This window comes from Eulemur rufifrons, chromosome 7, assembly GCF_041146395.1.
Source record: "Eulemur rufifrons isolate Redbay chromosome 7, OSU_ERuf_1, whole genome shotgun sequence".
NCBI classification, from domain to species: Eukaryota; Metazoa; Chordata; class Mammalia; order Primates; family Lemuridae; genus Eulemur; species Eulemur rufifrons.
In genome coordinates this window covers 143,813,044-143,837,235 of record NC_090989.1, presented here as the reverse complement: position 1 = coordinate 143,837,235, position 24,192 = coordinate 143,813,044, and the positions used below count along the sequence as shown (strand labels likewise).

The following is a 24,192-nucleotide window of genomic DNA, read 5'->3' as shown; positions in this document are numbered from 1 at the left end:
GAGTGCAAATGCATAGAGAGGCCATATATCTTAGATAGTCAAATACAGCAAAGCATTTACTAACAAGTGGGAAATAGATTGCATGTAAACTACTCTGCATCTTATATAAACCTTTGTATAATTTTAAGGTGAATTTTATTAAATTATTTTTATAATTTCACTTATGATCATTAAAGTTAACTTAAAATGTTTACTTCCAGAATCATTCTTACAGTCACTCTTCTGGAATGAAGAAGAGGTCTTCTGGTTCTCGTAAAGACCTGCTGGTTAGTTCTGTCGTGTCTCATATCAAAATTCATTGATTACTTTTGGGGAACTTAAGAATTATGACTGCTTTGGTGTGCTCCTAAGCCATTACTGAAACTTGATAATTTGCTGAAACATGATTTATCAGAACTTTATTAAAAATAATTTTGTTGTCATTTATAAGATTTAATATCAAGTTAAAATATACTAATCCCAGGGGCTAAAGTTAATAAGGTATCACACGAAGCTCATTAACAAGTATTTTCATTTGTGCACTGTCCTTTGAAATGTACCTCAAGAATAGGTTTAGTGAGATTCTCATCCTTATTTTAGAAGTTTGAACTGATTTAGTTATGGTATTATAGCCAGTACCAAACTCACAAATAGGTTTCATTTTGAAAGTTTGTTTCTTGTGAACTTGAAATGCATTTTCTGATAGAAACAATAAATATGTAATGGCAGAGTTCTCATGCTAGCTTACAGAAATCTCTTCAACCTATAATGTAATTAAACTACAGAATTAATATGCTCTTTATTCTAGCCACCTTGCTAAGTGACATTTCTGTGGGGGAAAAATGTCTACAGAATGCTCACATGGTGCACTAGGAACACCTCTTTCCTGTGAGGTTACAATAGTACTGGCAAAGGAAGTGTAGTCCAAGCTGCCAGCCAGTTCAGGGTTCCCATGAGAGGGGTCAGGTGAGGATTGGGAGCCTTTGGATGGTAGAAGGGAGGAGGAAACAGAGAATGTAATGGAGAGGAAGATAATAAGAGGCCCTGGATGTTGAGGTTTTGGGATCTCTGGGGAGAGATGAGCCGTGGTGCTATAGTTGAGGGTATGAATGGGGAGTGGTGCAGGAAGGCAGGGCCAGGAGTGGTAGGGCTGGGGTGGGCATAGGGGTGTCCCCGACTGCCGTGTCAACAGTGGAGAAGGAGACTTTAAGTTCAGAGATTGCCTAAATTTGCTTAACTTTGAGGAAAATAGATGGTTAAAGAAGTTGGAAAGGGAATTTTATAGATGATTTTCTCTGCCTCAGAGAACTACAGTGTGTAAAATTATCGTTTGTTTTATGCAGTGTGTTAAAAATGAACATGCCATAGATATTTTAGACCAAACCATATTTATTGCATTCTCTTTCTCTTTTTGGTAATTTAATTTGATCAGTTTATTTTGACAAATACTGAGACTATGAAAAGTTTGGAACCAAATATAGTAACTATTTTAATTATTTCTGTGGTTTTGCCAAATAGATTATAAAAGTGATAACTATTCAGTTGTTCTGTCCTGGTGTTTTCAAGGACATTCTTAAGCATGACATAAAAGTAAATCAATTATTTCCATTCCATTTTGTCTGAGGGTTTACTGTCTTGTTTTTAAAGTGAAAAAATTAGTAATGACTTGGTTTGAAAACAGTTAAATTTTAATACCAGTCTTTTTTGAGGGACTTGAAATGATTGTTACTTTGATTTTTACTTAATATGATCTAATGATTTAAAGACTTTTTTTTCGAGGAGAAGGGATTTGGCAATGTCAGATTTTGTGTTTGTTCAGATTTTGCCTTTGTGTGTTGTTAGGTTAATAACATTTAACCTAAGAAAAAATGTGTTTAATTTTGCTTTTGCAGAGTGGCCTCTATTTTGACCAGAGAAACTATAGCAGTCTTAGACATAGCAAACCCACCTCTGCCTACTACACTCGGGTTTGTCTAAAGTTTTTTGGCTTTTTGTGTTATTCACCTTTAACACATTTCTAATCCCCTATTTTGCATTTTGACTAGTTATAACTAATTTATAAATGGTTACGTATATATTAGTTTTTGCTGACTTAATTCATGTAGTCTGTGTGAGTGCCTTTAAACAGCAGAAACTAATAAATCACCAGGTTTGTAGATGAGTACCATTTTTTTTTTCCAATTTTTTTTTGTTTGTTTGTTTTTAGAGACAGGGTCTTGCTCTGTCGCCCAGGCTTGAGTGCAGTGGTGTGATCATCACTAACTGCATCCTTGAACTCCTGGGCTCAGGTGGTCCTCCCCACCTCAGCCTCTGAGTAGCTGGGACTATAGGTGTGTGTCACCACACCGGGCTAATTTAAAATTTTTTTTGTAGAGACAGAGGTCTCACTATGTTGCCCAGGCTGGTCTTGAACTACTGGCCTTAAGTGATCCTCCCACCTCCGCCTCCCAAAGTGCTGGGATTACAGGCAAGAGTCATTGTGCCTGGCCGTCCGTTTTTTTAATGAGAATTTTTAAACATACAAAAAAGTTCAAAGAATTATATAGCAAACACATATACCTACCATTTAAATTTTGCAATTTATTATATTTCCTTTATCACATGAATATCTGTCTATTCATCCCTCCATCCATCAATTCATCTTACTTTTTGATGCATTTCAAAATAAGTTGTAGGTTTCTGTATACTTTATGGTGGGTATACTTTTAAAAAGCTTCCATGTGAAAATCTATACTATACAGGGGACAAGAAAAATGTAATTATTTGTTTAATGTTAGAATATCTTGTTTTTTCAAGGCATCTTACACATCATTCATTTAAAACACATTAAATGTATGGCACACAGTACATTTAAAATAATTCATTTCACAAAACCTGCACACAAAACTTAAATACTCTTTTTCATATCTGGTAGGGTTTGGTGGAAAAGGACTGAAAATTATGTCCTCAGATGACATCAGGAAAGGAAGATTTAATTCCTTTAAAAAAAGTGCTGTGCCCTCCTTAGTGCATGGATTCACTGTGTCTGGTACAATTTCTCTGATTAAACTAAGGCACTTTGTCCATAGCTTATTTTGAAATACAAAGTTTTCTAGTCTATGTGGAAAAGAGTGTTTGTAGTGATAACTTGAAGCTTATTTATCTGGTTCCCCAATAACCAGTCTAAGCCCATTGGGAGTCTGTGAAGAAATCACCGAAAATGTCACAGGAGCTACGACTGTTGTGGCCACCTTCAGCCACACTCCCTGTGCCATAGCCCTCTTTTCCTCAGTGTTTTCTTAGCTTGCCATTCCATATCCTAACAATAATGTTTAAAGACCAATAGGACATAAACACATTTTTAGAAAACTATTCCCAGTTATTTTTCTTACCCCTTACAGTTGCTATTCAGAAACATTTCTAATGACTTAAGTTTTTCTTTCTTGTTTTGTTTCTTAACCGCCTTAACATTCAGGAATTGCTATTGAATTGTGGAGTATAAAACCATAAACTTAAGTCTTCTGCTTTCACGTTGGTGAGACCAATTCTTTGTTTTTGTTTTTCTTATTTATTTTGTTTTATTTTTTGTCTATTAGCAGTCTTCTTCCCTGTACAGTGATCCCCTGGCGACATCTAAGAGTAACAGGGTCAGTACTTTCTGAGGAATGTGTTGCCTTCTGAACTACCAGTTGCTTTTCTTTGGGTTTAATGATGTGCTTTTTTCATAGGCCTCCCCTACTGCAAATTCTGGTCTGCTGAGAAGTGCCAGTCTGGTTTGTATTTTCCTCTTCCAGCGTGTGCACTGCTGGTGGAGGTCACTGTCATGGCGCTAACTCTGTGGCTTGACAGCTTTCCTCCAAAGTAGTCGAGGTTTCATGGCTTTACTGCAGAATGTGCTGCCCTCTGCTTAAAATATAAAACTTAAAGGTATTAAAAATAAGCATATTCCCTTCACAGAGGTAGATACTATTGGCTATTGGTAGTCCTTATTTAGAATCAGTTTTTTAGAGAGAAAATAGATTTGCATGGGTCCCACCACTCTCACATACTTTTGTGATATGGCTGCTCATGCAAGAAATGTCATATTTTTCTTTGGGACAGCTATGGTCTTGGCCTCATTAATACTAGGGTCTAGTAAAGCAAGCTAACTAGAAAAGCAAAAGCAATAGTTCTAGGTAATGTGTGAGTTGTTTGTTTTTAAGCTGTTGTTTGTTGTGTTGTGGCCTGTTTAGTGGCCTGGGACCCTGAGGTTTTATAACTTAATTTTATTGTGGTAGTGGGCAAAATGCTCTCTGTACCTCAGTTTCCTTTTCTGCTCTATTTCCTCTTTTGAGGGAATAAATTCATAAATGTTAGTTCACCTAGTTTTGTAACATCATGGTGAAAGAAAAAACTATAACCGGTGCAATTTTTTTTTTTTTTTTTGAGGCAGAGCTTTGTTCTGTTGCCCTGGGTAGAGTGCAGTGATGTCATTATAGCTCACTGCAGCTTTAAACTCCTGGGCTCAAATGATCCTCCCTCCTTGGCCTCCCAGAGTGCTAGGATTACAGGCATGAGCCACTGTGCTCTGCCAGTGGAATTTTTTTTTTTTTTTTAAGTGAAGTGTGAGATTGAAGTTATGATGAGACTGATACAGCACACCAATGAATGTTATCACCTTCAGAGTTTTTACTTTGGGAGGCTATACACTTATGCCATTCTTCAAAATGGTTTTGGCACTGAGTACTGCAAAAAAGTTTAGACATTTTCAAAACAATTTTGATGCTAAATAGATAAATGGTATTTCCTTTGTTCTTTAGGCATCATTGTACAGTGGTGGATCATATAACCCTTATGGTTCTCGAACTGTAAGTCTGAACAGGGGAAGGTGGTGAAGGAGGGGGAAAGTGTAGGTGGGAACAATTTACTTACAAAGAAAAAGTCATTTAATCTGACCTATGATTGTTCTACAAGCTGTGATCCATTCATTCAGTTAGCTAGTTGTGACTCTCACCCAAGCTGTGAGAAAGTGCCTGCTAGGAATCATGGCTTAAAGTTTGAGGGGAATGCATAGAAAAACCTCTTTTCTTATGCATTAGTTCCTCTTGAAGAAGTTCTAAGCAGAGTTTCTCAGAGCATCCCCTTCCTCTTCTCTCCCTCCTGCCAGGGGTTGGTGGATCTTGAGGGTAGGAGTGAGGTAGAGTTCTTGACCAAGGAGTAGCAGTTAAAACCTTTACCCTGGGAATCAGGGGCATGTTAGGTCCAGGGTCACTAATGTATTCTCAGCAGAAAAAGGGGATGATCATTGTTGTAAAACCTTTCTTCTTGGAAACTTTATAGCCATCTGAGTACAGTTACTGCTCATCAAGAACAAGTTCAGCCCGAAGCAGTCCCGTGGTGAGCTCTCTAGTCTCTGCATGCTTTAAAGAAACTTTTGATTGTTTCATTAATCTGTACTCACAGGTTAGAATATTGAAGATGTGGTGTGTTTCACTCTGTTGTGCATGGATTATGTAGTTCCCTTATTACACAAACTCAAGCACTAATTTGTCCTAATTGATGATTTCTGTATGAATGTGACGTAGTACATAATTCCTTACATAAGCCTGCAGTGAGTGCTACAAGAAATTTGTAAGTTTTTATATTTGTCATTTGTGTGAAACTTCTTGTCTTTTCAATGGTGATAATTCAATGTATGGGTTGGCTACCCTGTGTTTCTCCTTTCCATCTTCCTGCATTGTACCATTTCCCTTGCTTTCCAGCACTTCTTTCTGTCGGTGGAGGAGGAGGAGAAGAAAACAAATAAGCCAACTTAAAAAATTTTTTATAGAGAAGACAAACCTGGGACAATTATGATTACCTAATCTTTCTGCAATATTCAATTTTTTTTTCAATTTATAAAAACAATATTAGTTAAAGGAAATCCAAAATAACATACCGCAGGCCTCTCCTTCCCCATTTCCATTCTCCAAATGTAACCTCTGTTCTTATATAGCAGTGCTGTCTATTTTGAATACAAACGAGTTCATATACATACTGCTCCTCAGTATGTTTTCTGTGCTTAAAGTAGGTTTCCGTATCGGTACATAGAGATTTATTTCATTCTTTTTTTCAACAATAATACATTTTCTTTAACAAGTAAGCTGTGTCCCTTACTTTTTCCACTTAATGCCTCTTGAAGATAGTTCCATATCAGCACATTCTTTTAAATGGCAATATATTATTCCACTAGTGTGTAAGTATACATTTTTAAAACCATTCTCCTATTGATGGACATTTAGGTTGTCAGATTTTTGCTACTACAGAATACTCTTATCCAACTATATTTTTGTGTGCTTATAAGTAGATCTGCATGGTAAATTGCAAATCATGAAATGATGGGGTCAAAGAGCATATGCATTTCAATTATGTTGTATATTACTATGTTGCACATCAAAAAGACTGTACTAATTTACATTCCCAAGGGCAAACAATGACTTTAGGAATTACCTTGTTGGCCTTGACAGTGTCAAAACTGGAGAAATTATTAAAACAGTTTTTTGTTTTTTTTTTAAAGAACTATGATGCTTTTTATTTTTATTTTATTTTTTTTTTCAGCTTATTATGGGGGTACAAAAGTTCAGGTTATATATATTGTCCATGCCCCCCATCCCCCCCGAGTCTGAGCTTCAAGCGTGTCCATTCCCTAGACAGTGCACATCGCACTCATCAAGTAGGTATACACCCATCCCCTCCCTCCACCCCCATCTCCCCCCAGTCAGAGCTTCAAGCGTGTCTATTCCCCAGACAGTGCACATCACACTCATCAAGTAGGTATACACCCATCCCCTCCCCCCAGCCCCCACTTCTGTCTGATACCCAATTGGTGTTATTCCCAAATGTGCACTTAGGTGATGATCAGGGAAACCGATTTGCTGGTGAGTACATGTGGTGCTTATTTTTCCATTCTTGGGATACTTCACTTAATAGAATGGGTTCCAACTCTCTCCAGGAGAACCAAAGAGATGCCATATCACCATTATTTCTTATAGCTGAGTAATACTCCATGGTATACATATACCACATTTTACTAATCCATTCATGAATTGATGGGCATTTGGATTGTTTCCACATCTTTGCAATTGTGAATTGTTAAAGCAGTTTTTTGATGGTCATCAAAGATTATTTTGTGGAGTAGAATAAGTGAGCTATATGGCCTTTCTTTTACGTCCATATTTGGCTCAGTTTTGCCATTTCCAAGCGGCACTTCTCAAAAACACCACTCCTATATTTAACAAAAAATTGCACAGGGATGTTTAAGGAGTTAAAGGCATTTTTTTCACATAAGGAGGAAGTTTACTTTTAACCCACCCTGTAATAAAATTCCACTTGACAGTTCTTGGGTGTGGTAGCATTTTTAATGTCCCAAGTCTGATGGACCCTTGCAAACAAAATTTGATAATATATTTTCTTTTTTTTTTTCTTAAGAGATGGAGTCTTGCTATGTTGCCCAGGCTAGATTTGAATTTCTGGGCTCAAGTGATCCTCCCCTCTCCCCTGCTCAGCCTCCCAAGTAGCTGGGAGGGAGGACAGGCGCCCACCACCATGTCTGGCTAATACTGTCTTTCACATTACCTGTACCAGTGAGCTTTCTGCTTCTTATTTACAATTAATTGTAGACCCTTGCCCTTGTAGGCTGGCTAAATCCTATTTTATTTGCAAGTTGGGTTCACTGTTATTATCTTAGTGATGCCAGAATGGTTTCTTAGTGATGTCAGAATGGAGATAAACTACACATACCAAAGATTAGGCTTTGGCTGATGAAGCAGAAAGAAGACTGCCCCATGTTCAAAACATCTCCACTAGTTGCATAGGAATGAATAAAGGAAAATAAGAATCATCACTTCAGTGCCCTTGTTGGTAGGAAATTCTGTCTTTGACTTATATTATTTTCACTTTAAAATGTTCTTTTATTTTTCTCTCCCAAACTAAAACAGTAACTATATTTATTGGTCCCTGATGAGATCCCAAAGGGCCTGGAGTTTTAAAAAGCATGAAATCCCTAAATGGTTTTGGCTGGTTTACTCATCCCTCCTTCTTTAATTTAACTTAAATAAAAGATAAGGTTCTACTTTATTCTTTGTGCTTTTTGGAAATATCTTTTGCTTTTTAATGACAGTTCATTATGCCTTGTAACAGCTTTGCTGTTTAATGGTACACAATAGATTTTGCCAATTATGCTGGTCTCATAGAGTATTTGTATGCTTTTCAAAGGCTTCTCTAATGTGCTTACACCCAAGTAAGACCTGTAGTGAAATTACTTCTTTTTCATTATCTGCATTTAACATCTATAGTTTACCAACGATGACAACGTGAGCATTGTGTCTTCTGATCGTGCCAGTCGTGGGCGAAGGGAGAGTGTGGTGAGCATGGTTTGCATGCAAACAAATACGATGAGTTTTAAAATGACAACAATGTGTGATCACCTGAAATCTATTGGAAAGTGAAATTTGCATTTTACAAAATGAGCATTTTCCTCATATTTAGTTTATAATAATTACCCTATAAACATGCTCTTGAGAATACATACTCTGTGGCTGTACAAGCTTTCATTAATAACTTGCCTGTTCACATCTCTTATGTTGGGTCATTATTTGAAAAGTTTTCACTTTTTATTCTTTGTAGCTGTTTTACATACATGCATTTGTGTGTACAGTTCACCAAAAGCAAATTTCTCAAGCAAAATTAATACTTCCATATTGTGTAAAATGCGTAACTATAGATTAGAAATCATGTTGCCATAAATGGCTTTCTTTACTGTTGTGTTTAAGTTTAGCCAATGTTTATCCATCTGTTAAGACCTGTGAACTTTTTAAGAGTTGCTGATGGCAAAATTTAAAAATTCTAGTCTTAGATGTTCAACTAGATAATAATTGTAGATGCAAAAAATAGCTTTGCTGGGATACAAATGATATAATTTCAGGTTATTCTTTTATGAAACTTGAAATTTTACAGTTTTACAGCTGTTGACATTTTTGTTATATTTAAGGAGTTGATATGGAAATTACATTGTTTTGGATGTCATGTCAGTTTAAAGCTAGCATAAGGAGCCCTAAAAGGCTATAATTCCTTTAAGAAAAATAGAAGGCCATGTAATGTGTAATGTTATGTGAGATTGTAAATCCGAGTTTTTGTAGAGAAAGGGGAAAACCAAATGTTTGTGAGATTTGTTGCCAAAAATTCATTTATCTAATTAGAGCAGTTGTGATCCTTTAGCAGACTAATTAATGCTCTTGCTCTCAGCTGAAGGAGAAAGAAAAGCCACAATACCTGAAAGCATCTTGGAAAGCAGCGGAGTAGAAAGGGCAGGGACTTTAAAAAATAGTCACTTTAAAATAGTGACTTGCATCCACTTCTACTACCTATGAGTTATGTGAATGGAAGATTCTTCATTTATACACTGGGGATGTTAGTGGTTATCTTTGTAGGTAGTCTTAATCTATGGATTAAATGAATTATCTAGAAAATACCTGTCAAAAATCTGAGACAATGGTGCCAATAAATATTAGTATGTATAAATCCAAATTGTATTATCATTGTGAATAAAAATACTGTTGCTTGATTGATTAGCCCTTAGCAGACTTCATAAGCCTATTTTGTCTCTGTGGATGGGCTTCTAAATTCTTTTCCTTAAGGGGAAGAGTTTTAAAGCAAGGTAAACAATTAGCTCAGGTAAGGAATAGCTGATGAGTGAGTTACAAAATATTCACTTATTTATTAATTCAGTTAATGTTTATGGAGTACCTATTGTATTTGAGGCATTGTGTTAAGTGCTAGGAATAATTTGGTAAGCCAGACAGATCAAATTTCTGACTTTATGGGGATTATATCCTAATGAAAGCGATAGACCATAAGTTAGTAAAGAAAAGAACAAAAAGAAATCCCAGGGACTGTTATGGGATTAGGCAACATTTAGGAGTGCGTATCCCTTTGGATGAGGTGGTCCGAGATGCTTCTCTGAGGAAGTGATCTTTGAACTGAGACCTGAAAGGTGAGGAGCCAGCTGCTTGGAGAGCTGAGAAAAGAGCTTTCTAGGCCAGTGCCAAGGCCTAAGGTGGGAAAGAACTGAGTGTGTTTGGGGAAGCAGAAAGAGGCCAGTATGGTTCCTCTCCTTCATTATTTTGTCCTGTATTTCCTGGTCTTTGGGAATATGAAAAAGAGGGAACTGTGGAAACTGGGTAAAAGGTGCAGTAAACACCCTGCAAATAAGTCTGCATTTAGCATCCATATTCTTAACAGAGTTGGTTAGCTATAATGAATTACAGACTTTGTGAAATATAGTAGAGGCTTTAAGTACATACTATCCTAGAAACCTCCTCGTTAAGGGTGATGAATGTCTTAAACATGAGAGATTTGCTGGTTCTCAGGCAGTAAATCATCTCTGTAGCATAGAACTCTAGTTAAGATGAGTAAAGAAGTTTATTTTAGGGAGCTGTGATTTCACTTAAGAACCCCTTTACTTTTTCACTTTTTTGAGTAGGTTAATTGCAGCAGTTTCCTCATTTCATTTCATAATACTTTATCACACACCAAAAGTTTAAAAAACCTTTCCCTCTATTGGTCAATGTTCTTATCTTTTTCTTCTCTCTTTTCTTAATTTTTAAAGTATCTCATTTTTTCTACTGAAAGGTTTCTGCCGCTGATTATTTTAGTCGCTGCAATCGTAGGGGAAGTGTTGTCTCTGAGGTGGATGACATCAGTATTCCAGATTTGACCAGTGTGAGTGTATCGCATGGGGTGGTTATGTTGTCTCAGGCTTGTGACTAACAGCTAACACATTAGCTATCTGAAAATTAAGAACTTGATTTACTGCCTAGAAGATATTTATTTGAACATACTAACATAAAATACAGTTATTTGCTTTGTTTTGGAATGCATTCATTAATGTCCTTTTTTAAAAAAACTTTTTTCCGTGTGGAAATTTTCTCTCACAGAACCCATCAGGAGCTTCAACAGTTATCAAATATTTTGCCAATTTTGTTTCATCGATTTCTCCTCCTTTTTGTCCTTTTATGTTCTGAATTATTTTAAAGCAAATCCCACGTATGTCCTTTTCCAATAAATAGTTCAATATGTATCTCTGAGATTTTTTTCAGATTATGCCATTATTATACCTAATGAAGTAAAAAAGTAATTCCTTAATATCATCTAATAGCTAGCCCTTAGTTACACATTCCTGATTGATTAAAAAATCCTTTTCCCTTTTGGTTTCAATGAGTCTATAAAGTTATAGGTAGGCTCTGAAAATGGAATAATAAAATATACTCTTCAGTAAAGTGTCACTAATTTGTAGTAACTGGGAAGAATCTGAATAGATTTTAAACATTTGGGTTATGGCATTGTTTTGAAGAAGTGTGCCTATCCATTGCTTTCACATTCATGGGGAAGTGAATTTAGGAAAGATTGTCCAGTAGAGATACCTCAGGGCATTTGTTTTGATGAATAAACTTCAGCCAACAAATTAGGATCTGCTTGCTGATCTCAGTAATAGGCTGATTTTCTCTCTGTGACACCCTCCATTGCTGGCATTAATATTGTTTTGCCCATGGACCAATGCTGTCCTGATTGTCAAGCACTTTGGAGAGGATGAGAGGTGGTATTTAATAGAAAAGGTAGACATAACTTTTTAATGCAGAGATAATTATTTATAATTGGCACTTCACTAGTTGTATTTAAATAGCTATTTCTGGACTATTTTAATCTTAGAAAATAGTTTTAAGTATGGATTCCAGATCATTGGTTCTCAAGTCTGGCTGTGCGCCCCACAGCAATATATCATCTTTCTGTGGGTCGATTCAGGGACTCTCTGTGCATACAAAGTTAGAAGACTCCCAAGTCATTCCCTGGAAATAATTGCCCTTTTTATTAATTTGCTTAGTAACCTCTTTTTTCCCCCATAGGCATAGACAGCTAAGTTTATTGTATACACCTGTTCTCTTAAAAGCCTTGAATTCTATCAGCCTCTAATTTGTGTATGAATTAGTGGTTATGTCCTACTTACATTTATTTCTTGGTGATTTACTCTAGAGACTACATGGAAGTGAAAAAGACAGTTTTTATTTATTTATTAATTATCTTTTTTTTTTTTTTTTTTTGAGACATAATCTCACTCTGTCACCCCGGGTAGAGTGTGGTGGTGTCATTATAGCTCACTGCAACCTGAAACATCTGGACTCCAGTGATCCTCTTGCCTCACCCTCTGAAGTAGCTGGGACTATAGATAGTCGCAGGCGCCCGGCTGATTTTTTTCTGTTTTGAGTAGAGACGGGGTCTCGCTCTTGCTCAGGCTGGCCTCAAACTCCTGAGCTCAAGCGATCCTCCTGCCTCAGCGTCTCAGAGTGCTGGATTACAGCCACCTTCCCGAAAAGATGGTTTTTAAAATCTCCCCGTCTCTATTGATTAAATGTACCTAACATAAGCAAAAGATTTTCTAGAGCAGGGGTTTGCAAATTTCACCAGCCTCTTATTATTTAACAGCCTGCAAGGCACTGGTTTTTATATTTTTAAATGGTTGTGTAAGTACCTTTATAATTTCCTTAATTTTGTCTTTTGACAAAGCCTAAAATATTTGCTAGTCCCCTCTCCAGAGCAAAAAACTTACTTTAATAGTATTTCTTTTAAAGGGTATGCTATAATTCAGCTCATCTTGTAGACACATTAAAAAAGGGGACTTGATGTTGGTAGTTGTCTCCTTCCCCTCCTTTTTTTTTTTTTTTTTTTTAAAGTGACTGATTTTAAAATGCTGACAATGAATTTAGAGTTCTAAGACATTTTATGGCTATCCCATTATGGACCAAATATTTGTTTGTGCGCTGATACTTTATAACTTCTGAGCTAGGAGGTGCTGAAAAGGGTTCTGGCCCCTGTTTCTGCAAGATTATATAATATTTATGGACTCTAGTGTCTTGTTTTCTTTTGCATTGGCTTTGTTTCTGTTCTGTAAGTCAAGCTAGAGTAAAGGAAACAAATGTAAATGTGCTAACTTAAATTTCGCTGATTATTAATAATTAAACCCATTTCCTCAGCCATTTTTGCTTTAGGAAATTATTAAAATTGATTGGTCTCTTCTTTCCTATGGTTGGTGAATCAGATATTTTTTCAATTTTTTTTATTTCAGCATATTATGGGGGTACAAATGTTTAGTTTATGTATATTGCCCGTACCCCCGCCCCACAGTCAGAGCTTCAAGCATGTTCATCCCCCAGATGGTGTGCATCACTCTCATCAAGCAATTTTTGAACAGCATTATCAAGTCAGTATATGTAAATTAGAAGTTAGCAAATGATTAGGATCCAGTGACTACATTGCACAAACTACACAATAAATACTTTATTAAACTACAGTTTAGTACCTTAATATAGTAAATATGATTAAATTTTATTTCATTTACAAAGCTTTTTCAGGATCTGGCAGACTCTGTCAATATCATGAACATTAGTTTGTCATTTTAATGTAGCTGTGTAGACCTTCTGGCTATCAGATCCCCTGAGACTTTTAGAATAGCAGGTTTCAGCTAGCTTTTTATCTAAATGGAAGATAGCACATAATATAGCACAAGTCTCAGAAGTAAGAACTCAAGAATCTCTGGCCAAGTCACTGCAGCCAAAATAAGTGGACTGCGGCATGGCTGCTCTTGGCATTTTTTGCTGGCTTAACAATCCCTGAGGTTTGGCGCATGATCGGTTTGGGTTGCGACAACTGGGATCTGTCAGAAGACAGTGAAAGCGATAGAATCAGCGTTGCCATGGACTAGTTCAATGATGCAACCTCTGAAATGTAAGATTATTCCAAGGTGACATTCTATTAAAAAAATGGGTGGGTTTGGGGGGTCATTTTTGTGAGAGGTGGGTGTGGAGAAAGGATTTCAAATAAACTTAAAAGAATGTTTTAATTGTAAATGCTGTTTGCCTTTCTTTTTTAACTCATTAGCAGAAAAGAGTTGGAAAATACTCTGAGGAAAATAAGCAGTTTATTCAGATATTTCTTTCACCTTGAAGAATAACACATTAAATATTAGGTAATACATTTTACTAGTACAGATGTTATGGAGGATTATTCCTTTTTATGGCAATACAATATTAAAAAACAAATTTCCACCACTGTCATTGCCTGTTTTAAAATATTTTATATGTTCTTTAAAAAAATCAAAATGAACTAAGATCAATTTTGTTTTGAGAGTATCACAGCAAGAAATAACAAAAAGTTAAATATCTAAAAACAGTATTTGTATTACTGATGTGGTTGGTACTTATCATAATAAAAGTTGTTCATAAACATGAATGTGTGTAATAAAAAGAACACTAAAAACTTTCAAATATGAGGAAGTTAGGGTCAAGTGATGTGAGTAGAGCCAGAAATAATGACTTCCATGTTTCAATAATTAACTGAGGAAGATTTTCAGATCTCTTCTCTAGATTGGGCTGGGAAGGTTGGTTTAGGAGTTGGAGTTTATTTAAATCCCTTTGTGACTTTTTTCCTCTAGTGGTAATTGAGACAGTATATGCAGGTAAATAGTATGAACACTGGAATTAAAATTCACAAAAGTAAGGTTTGTGAATGCTCTGACATTTGGTAGTTGTTTAACCTTCAATAGCATCTTTCACTTCTGAATTTCATTTTCCTTAACTATAAAGTCAGGGTTTTCAATTAGACTTTTAAGGTACCTCCCTTCTTGAAACACTGTCTGAAACAATAACCTTAAGGCCTGTCAACATAAAATAGATTAATTCAGTTATGATAAGTTGACATAATAGGCTACTATGAAGCTGTTAAAATAAATAAGGTAAGTCTGTTAGTACAGATGGGGTATGATTTATTCACTTATCCAACACATTTTGAGTTCTATGCTAGGAGCCATTCTTGGTACTAGGAATACAGAAAAGAAAATATAGTCATAGAGCTTACATTGAGAGAGATCAGACAGAAAATAATGAATAAATATCATAGTGTCAGGGAGTGATAAATGCTTTGAAGAAAAATGAAGTACTTTCTCAAATCTTTGAGACTTCGTAAGGGGGAAAACAATATATAGTATGTGTGTGGTATGCTGTTAGAATTTTTCAAAGACTTGGGAGTTGGTTGCCCTTGAAGATTGGTGGTCAGGGTATGCCGTGGTAGGAAGAGAGGCCTAACATACCCTTCTGTGCTGTTTGATTTTTTTTTTCCTTTGGCCATGTGTGCATGTATTACTTAAAAAAACAAACAAAAAAATCCTTAGTGATGTGGGGGAAAATATTTTTATGATATTTAACATGCTTTACTCCAGTCTGAACTTTTTTGGCTAAGTATGCTAGTCTTATCTATGTGTCCTGTGTCCTAATAATGTTTAGAAATAAAGTTTTTTGGCTTTTGGTTTTATCAGACTTTTCCTTTTGATATGTACAAGTATTTTTTGTATTAACATTTGCAATGCTAAAACTTGAGTTTATAAATAGCTTTCTTTAATGTGTTTTACATACCATGAAAAGAAAATTTATCCAAAAATTCTAAACTTTTGAGTAAACACAGCTTGCTTACTCCATGCCTTCTTGAGGATAAGAAGTAAAATTCTTAACATTTTGTCTTATGTGAAACTGAATTTTTTATTTCAGTTTAGAGTGTTTATTTTTAGGTTTCAAACATCATTGAATTTGGAGAACTCAAATAAGATCACTTATTTTTTTCCCCTAGAAAGTCACCATGTTAAGCATTTTTCCTGATTTTTATCTTTGTTCTTTTCTAGTTGGATGAAAAATCTGACAAACAGTATGCTGAAAATTATACCAGAGTGAGTATATAAATTCCTAAGGGAATTAAATTCTCAAGGTCAATTAAACTTACTATCTATGACTTGTTCATTCTTTATTTTATAACAATTGGTCTGATGGAGTTACTCTTCCTCCCTTCATCTATTTCCTGTCCTTGACCCTCCAAAATTCCTCCGAAGTTAAATCATGTGAAGCCCTGGGAAGAGAAAAGATACTGCATTTTATTTCCTTGAATGTTAATTCTTAAGCTTTTGGCTGCTCTTTTGATTTTCATTCCTTTAGAAATTGATCCTGAGAAGAAGTGATTAAACACTGAGAATGATGTGTCTTTAGAAATGGTGGTGACAAACTCTGAGACTTTTTTTATTCTTTTATAGATAAAATTTATTTCTTGAAGTAAAATAACTCTTTCTAGGAGTTGCTTTCTGTTAAAGTCTCTAACTTTCTTCTAAAAGTATTTTTAGAAAGTCAGTTAGGGAAATGGTTTATCAGGTTTAATTTTATGCTATACTCAAGAAAGATAAATCAGCTCTGTCCAATAAAAATTTAAACTTACATATATGCTTAGAAGTGTAGCCACATTAAAACGAAAAAGAAACAGACAAAATTAAGTAATATATTTTATTTAGCCCAAATATCCAAAATATTTCAACATATAGTCAATATGAAAAATTATTAGTGAGATATATTTCATTCTTTTTTCCCACACTAAGCTTTCAAACTCTGGTATGTATTTTACACTAGATCTCAAATTGGACTAACCACATTTCAGGTGCTCAATAGCTGCATGTGGCCAATGGCTAGTATATTGGACAGCACAGATCCATGCTGTTTATTAATCAATAGCATAATCTCATGTTTAAACTAATTTTGGGAAGAGTGGTCTAAATTCATAGCAATACATAGTGTTGGTGCTGTTAGCTGCAAATAGTATCTCTGTCTTTATCGACAAAGTATTAGAAAAAAGGACATTTTTGAGAAGCAGTTTCAGGAACTAAATAGGGGAAGGGCTAACTAGCACACCAGTTATAAAGTTCTAAAATGCTTTAAATTAATCTGATGTGCTCATCCCAGTGTTGTTTATAGTGGAGCAAAGAAACTTAGAAAAGAAACAACTCTCATAAAAACTGTTTCCTTTTTGGTTATTATGAATTTTAGATTCTGATAAGGTGTTTGAGTTAAGGAATTTATGCTTAATATGGCTGGGCCCTTCTCTGGATACCTCCTCTCCCAAAACCAATCTATATCGCCCATTGATTGTACTTGGTAACTTCCTTACCTGAACCCCACATCTGCCCCCACCACCCTGCCCCATTTTTAGTTCCCACAGCAAACATTTTTAAAGGAACAAGACTTAGAAGTGTTATATTTCTTTCTCTTTAGCCTTCATCTCGAAATTCTGCCTCGGCAACAACCCCTTTAAGTGGAAACTCATCCAGACGAGGAAGCGGGGACACCAGCAGCTTAATAGATCCAGACACCTCATTAAGTGAATTGCGGGTAAACCACAGCTTTTGGTTTTTTAAAAGCAGTCTTTTGGCTTCTTGGTAGTATACTGGAGCTTTTAACAGTGTGACTTAGTAGAAAGAAAGAATATGATTCTTTTCAAAAACATTGTTAATACAGTTAAAAAATTTGACTCAGGTGTTTCAGAGCCTGAAAGGGGAGGAGATTAGTTAATTCTTTTTTCTTTCCTGAAAATTTGATGGTATTGGAATGAGTTCTGCTGGTTTACAAATGCCAAAAAAAACTTTGTAATATCTGTAAAAGTAATTCTCTCAGAACTAATTGGCCATATTTTAAATGGAAAATATGTGGATGTACAATGAACAAGACTGTGGGAATTTTTAAATTTTATTTTTATTTTTCTGGATTTTTTAGAGACAGAGTCTTGCTCTGTGGCCCAGGCTAGAGTGCAATAGCATTATCATAGCTCACTATAACTTTGAGCTACTGAGCTCAAAGGATCCTCCTGCCTGAGCCTCCCAAGTAGCTGGGACTATAGGTGCACTCCGCTATCACTGGCCAATTTTATTTTTTTTGGTAGAGATGGTGTCTCACTATGTTGCCCAGGGTGATCTTGAACTCCTGGGCTCAAGCAATCCTCCTGCTTAGCCTCCTGAAGTACTGGGATTACAGCCACAAGCTACTGCATCTGGCCCCAGAATTTTGAGCCATTATGATGTTATTTGGCTGCTAGAATACAGTTATCTCTCAGTGTTTCATTGTATTAGAAGTGTAATAATATTTGGGTAACAGAAATACCTGAGATAATGAAAAGCTTATTTGACCCGCTAGTTGAGTCTCAACCCTCCCCTCCCCCCCCCCTTTTTTTTTTGGAGACGGAGTCTTGCTCTGTCGCCTGGGCTAAAGTGCAGTAGCCTCATCATAGCTCACTGCAACCTCCAACTCCTGGGCTCAAGTGATCCCTCTGCCTCAGCCTCCTGAGTAGCTGGGACTATAGGCAGACACTACCAGACCCAGCTATTTTTTTATATTTTTAGTAGAGATGGGACCTTGCTCTTGCTCAGGCTGGTCTTGAACTCCTGACCTCAAGTGAGCCTCCTGCCTTGGCCTCCCAGAATACTGGGATTACACATGTGAGCTACTGTGCCTGGGCCTTATTAACCTTTTTATTTGGAAGATGAGAACTTTAAAAAATATATTTGAATGTTTATTTGCTGAACTTGTTATTTGTGGGGAATGGGGGAAAGGTAGTGAGAAAAATTGCCTTAATTAATTCACTTAATATTTATTGAGCACTTGGCCCTGAAGATTTAGATAGCAAAACACATTCTGGCCTTCAGGAGGTCACTGTCTCGTAGGGAAAACAAACTGACGCAAACCAATAACCAGGTGGTGTGATACTATGGTGGTAACAAGAATGGGGCTAAGGTATTTCAGAAAAGTGTCATGTAAATTGGACTAGGAGAAGAGATAACAGACGTCTTTTCAGAAAAGACAAACTCTGGGCTAAGGTTTGAAGGAAGAGGAAAAATTAACCAGGCAAAGAACTCGGAAGGAAAGGCTTTCTCTGAGAGAGAGATGCATTGAGAGAGCTTGCAAGTTATCTGTACAGCACAGTTGCCAGAGGATAAGATGTGAAGTGAAGTGAGGAGTAGTGGTGAGTGAGAGAGAAGGCTGGAGAAGTAGCAAGCGGCCAAATCACAAAGTGTCTCGTATGCTAGCCTGAAAGGAATTTAGTTTTTCCCTGACAACTCTGGGATATTAAATAGGGGAGTGATTTGCATTCTTAATAACTTTGAACACAGTTTGGAGGAAGCATTGGAGGCCAGGAGAATAGTAACCCTGTGGTTGAACAATGAGAATGAAGTGTGCAAGTCAAAACTGTGAGGGGAGAAAATATAAGAAAGTAGCTCTGAAGTGAATATGAGACTGGGAGTTGGTTGGGCAATAGATATGGAGAGATAGAAGTTTAAGAGAAGGTTTTTGCTTTCTTCTAAAGGTGAGATTATTATTTTCATTGGTTGAATTGAGCCAGTAGAGAGAAGAGTTGAAGGTTGAGGAGGGAGAGAGGGTAACAGACAGAGCAAAGTGGGTGAGAGGACAGTCCAGGGCTCAGATGGATGGGCTTGACTAGACTGGAGGTCACCTCCCACTGACATAGTAGACGACGTGGGGACAGGTGATGACTAAGGTTGTGGGCAGGATAGGAAGAGGAGTCTGGCTTGTGAAATGGGCTGCCTATGGAAGTTGGCTGGGGGTTAGGGGAAGATGGAGAGGTTTAGAACAGTAGCAGAGAAGGAGAGCTGACACAGGCCAGCATGGGCCTGACTTTGACAGTATCATTATTATTGTTATTTATTTTATTTTATTTTATTTTTTTAATTATCATTATTGTTATTTATTTTATTTTATTTTATTTTTTTGAGACAGAGTCTGACTCTGTCGCCCAGTCTAGAGTCCAGTGGTGTCATCATAGCTCACTTCAGCCTCAAACTCCTGGGCTCAAGCAATTCTCCTGCCTCAGCCTCCCAAGTAGCTGGGACTACAGGCGCATGCCACAATGCCCAGCTAATTTTTCTATTTTTAGTAGAGATGGGATCTCACTCTTGCTCAGGCTGGTTTCAAACTCCTGACTTCAAGCAATCCTGCTGCCTTGGCCTCCCAGAGTAGTAGGATTAAAGACATGAGCCACTGTGCCTGGCCAGTGTCATTATTTATTGAGCTCTTATTATGTACTAGGCATAAGTGCTGGAGGTGGAAAGTTGAATAAGGTAAACCTTTGCCTTTAGGTGCTACATTCTAGTCAGACAAAAGGATGAAAGGACAGGCCTTCCAGCCTTAGTCTTAGCTTGCTTCTGTCACACCACTTGTCGCTTACTTTTCTTTCATGAGAGAATGACCTTCTTGAAGGAAGTGAGATTTTTGTAACCTAGCACCTGGCTCCTCTATTAGGAGGAGCCCTCTGTAAATGTCCTTTGAATGAATCAATGATTAAAAGACAGACCAACACACCAGGAAGGGAATGAAGGGGGCAGGGAAAGTATAATACCAAAAATGTGTATAATCAGCCTTTAATAATTGATCCTGTCTGTAATTGCATAATTGTATTACTGTTTAGGGCCCTGTGGTAGTTATTTCTCACCTAAAACAGGCATCCAGAATAAACCTTATATAACAGGGTTGGGCACAAGGGAAACAAAATTTTCCATTTAAAATTTGACCTGTTTAACTTTTCTTATAAGGGTTATGGTAACATTTGGAGCATATGCTTTTCTCATTGTTTAAATTCTCATTTAAATGATGTTCTCGGGATAGAATATTTCATTTGACATTGTGTTCAAAATGCTTGTGTTTAATTTGCCTTCCTTCCTTTCTTCCAAGTTAATTGTAGTCAGGAGGCAAGTTATTGAAAGATAACTTTGTTTGTATCATGTTTATATCATGTATTATATTTTTAAAACTTATGCATGAATCAGTAAAATTTGCTGCTTACAATTAATTTACTATATATTTTGCTAGTTCTATGTAAAACATTATGCTAAAAATTATTTAAATGGTTTAAAAAATTTGAATTGTATGTTAAAAAATGTTATAATGTATATAGCTTTTTTCCATATGCAGCCCTGCCCCCATTTGCTATGTTGTTTTCAATAGAATTTAATACCAAGACAGTGTTTAACACCAGATTGATTATCCCAGACTTCGTCTCAGCCCCTCTATCATCTGACTTGTTTGCCCCTTTCAGTGGTTTGGAGTAGGAGTTATGTTTTTGTATTTGGATTTCTCTTCTGGAGTACACAAAAGCAAGTCACATTTCATCTGATTTCTTTGAGACTTAAGATATGTTTGTGCATGGTTTTATGAAATGGTTCATTCCTATGTCCTGCAGGATATCTATGACCTTAAGGACCAGATACAGGATGTAGAAGGGAGATACATGCAGGGGCTTAAAGAACTAAAGGTATCAGGGCCCAGTCTGCAGCCCACGCATGCTCTGTATGCAGAAGTGTCGGTAATGGTGGTTTCATGAGTTCTGTTAACCAACCGCACATAGCTTCACTAACAATGTTTGTCTTTCAAGCATGTGCTTAACCTGCAAAGCATTGGAGAAATGAACTTTTAATCTCTGCTTATATGTAAATGTCTAGTATAGTTTTTGGAATATTCAACAGGAGATATTATACTTTACAGTTTTTTTTTTTTTGAGACAGAGTCTCGCTCTGTTGCCCCAGCTAGAGTGCAGTGGCATCATCATAGCTCACTGCAGCCTCAAACTCCTGGGCTCAGGTGATCCTCTTGCCTCAAGCCTCCCTAGTAGCTGGGACAACAGGTGTGCGCCACCATGTCTGGCTAATTTTTTCTATTTTTAGTAGAGATGGGGTCTCGCTCTTGCTCAGGTTGGTCTTTAACTCCTGACCTCAAGCTGTCCTCCTGCCTTGGCCTCTCAGAGTGCTAGGTTTACAGGCGTTAGCCACTGTGACTGGCCTATACCTTACAGTTTTTAAACCTTGCAACATACTTGCATGCCCCTTGTCTTAGCCATACAAATTAAAGTGGGCAAATACCTAAAAAAACACTAAGAATATTTTTATTGGGAATTAGACCTTAAAATTCTTCTAAAATAAATGAAAAAGTATTGGTTGTTTCTGTCACTAGATTCAGTCAATATTAAATGTAGGAGAACGAAGCAACTGAGAGAGCATTATTATAAATATCCCTTCTGGAAAAAGGAACCTTAAGGCAAGAGTCCTATATATTCTTTTTGTTTAGATTTTTCTTAAAATTTATAAGCCAGAAAGGATTACACAGATCCTAGCGTCTTAAAGAATTTGGAAGTAAATTTAAATGGGATTTATTTTTCCCAGGAGGAATGACTATCATTTTTCAGTATCAATATGTGAGGCAGACATTTGTATTTGGCATTTGGCTATCATGCTCTTCTTTTCCCTATGTTTCATTGTGAAGTTCAAGCCTAAAATGAAGAAACCCAAGGTTTCTCTGAACATACATGTGTCCTGATTTGAAATCGAAATACAGACCAGGTCTCTAAAAAAACAAAAGCAAGACATTCAGAAAATAACTCAGGATATGCCCAAAGGACTAAAGGACAAAGTATGGACCCTATGGGCTAGGCTTTCATCATCCTCCCTGGCAGGATTTGAAGCAGCCCAGCGACCAGCCAAAACCTTCATGCAGAGGGTGTGGTCTCTAAGGAACTCATAGTTAAGACTTAGGACAAAAAAGGTGGGAAGTCTCTTGGGCGGTGCCCGTGAGGGAAGCCTGGAAACTGCTGATAGGGCAGTGCAGGGTTGTCAGTAAACTTCAGGAGAATTACAGTTAGTCGATGTTGTCATTTAATCTTACTGTTCTAATCTTCAGGATTTAATCCCTTTTTTAAGATTTTAGAGCTATGACTTTTGGAAATATCTTGATTCAAGCAAATCTAGTATAGTATATTAAATAAATATACTCATATTACAATATCATGTAACAATGTATCAGGAAAGCAACCAAGTGATTCAGAGACATTCTTACTGGCTTTTTATTTTATTTAAAACATTTTTTTTCTTACATTTTAGATCTACCATTTATTCTTTGAAGAATACAAAAGAACAGATTAGATTTAAGATTTAAACAGATAAGATCCCATGTCTTAATTCATGCCAGTGTATAATTGAACTTGACTTCAGATTTTATTTATCTTTGAAATGACTCTGTTAAGTTGAAGAAAAAAACATAAAAAGAGTGGTGTGATGTAGTCTATTAAAAAAGAATATTTATTCATTGCTTACGACATTATTCTTGGTTAGTATTGCCTGTGGGATGCTCTCACCCACTCTCCCCTTCATCTTTCCTTTATTTTTTTTTTATTTATTTACTTATTGATTGATTGATTGATTGAGACAGAGTCTCGCTCTGTCCCCCCCGGCTAGAGTGCAGTGGTGTCATTATAGCTCAGCACAACCCCAAACTCGTGGGCTCAAGGGATCCTCCTGCCTTAGTCTCATGAGTAGCTGGGACTACCAGTTCATGCTACCATGCCCGGGTAATGTTTTTCTATTTTTGGTAGAGGTGAGGTCTCGTTCTTGCTCAGGCTGGTCTCAAACTCCTGACCTCAAGCTATCCTCCTGCCTCAGCCTCCCAGAGTGCTAGGATTACAGATGTGGGGCACCAGACACAGCCTTCTCTTTCCTTTAATCAGGAAAGTTGATCATTCATTACTTTTACGGTGTTTGCTGCATGCTGTACTACTGTATAGTATATATTATTACCCAGGAAATACAGTGAAATATTATTGTAAAACTTAAATGATGTAAAAGATCTTTAATGATTTTATAAATTAAAGGACTAAACCCATTTTAAAAACTAGTAAGATTAATACCTGACTAAATTTTTGTATATAATTTCAGAAGTAAATAAAAGAACATAATAAATCAGTATCTGGTGACTGAAAGCTTTGCAAGGCATATTGAAAAAGGCAAACTGTAACATATATAAATTGTGTTAAAAATATAGATGGAGGCCGGGCATGGTGTCTCACGCCTGTAATCCTAACACTCTGGGAGGCTGAGGTGGGTGGATTGTTTGAGCTCAGGAGTTCAAGACCAACCTGAGCAAGAGCGAGACCCCATCTCCACTAAAAATAGAAATAAATTAGCTGGACAACTAAAAATATATAGAAAAAAATTAGCCGGGCATGGTGGCGCATGCCTGTAGTCCCAGCTACTCTGGAGACTGAGGCAGTAGGATTGCTTGAACCCAGGAGTCTGAGGTTGCTGTGAGCTAGGCTGACGCCACGGCACTCTAGCCCAGGCTACAGAGTGAGATCCTTTAAAAAAAAAAAAAAAAAATATATATGTATATATGTATATGTATAGATGGAGCCAAGGGTATATATGTAAATACTGTAAATGAGTAAGAAGTGGCCTGAAAGATACTGCACTGGTGCTTATTTTTACCAAGCCGATGAAAATCTTAACATGTTTTGCTTAGGTACTTTTTA

At 36.6% G+C, this 24,192-nt stretch overlaps 1 protein-coding gene across 11 annotated transcripts in view; it reads left to right on the top strand.

Annotated features, from left to right (window-relative positions):
- The window catches only part of LRRFIP2 (LRR binding FLII interacting protein 2), a 115,224-nt gene that overhangs the window by 62,519 nt on the left and 28,513 nt on the right, over positions 1–24,192 (top strand). For 5 of the 11 annotated variants that reach the window (XM_069475518.1, XM_069475515.1, XM_069475513.1 and 2 more), the window contains 3 exons: positions 15,698–15,742; positions 17,106–17,222; positions 21,079–21,150. In XM_069475518.1, coding sequence (XP_069331619.1) covers positions 15,698–15,742; positions 17,106–17,222; positions 21,079–21,150 — 234 coding nt within the window. Of the gene's footprint in view, positions 1–200; positions 267–1,871; positions 1,947–3,554; positions 3,606–3,686; positions 3,732–4,757; positions 4,806–5,277; positions 5,335–8,270; positions 8,340–10,605; positions 10,696–15,697; positions 15,743–17,105; positions 17,223–21,078; positions 21,151–24,192 lie in introns of all 11 variants that reach the window. The other 6 variants (XM_069475519.1, XM_069475517.1, XM_069475514.1 and 3 more) reach the window with 4 other exon arrangements.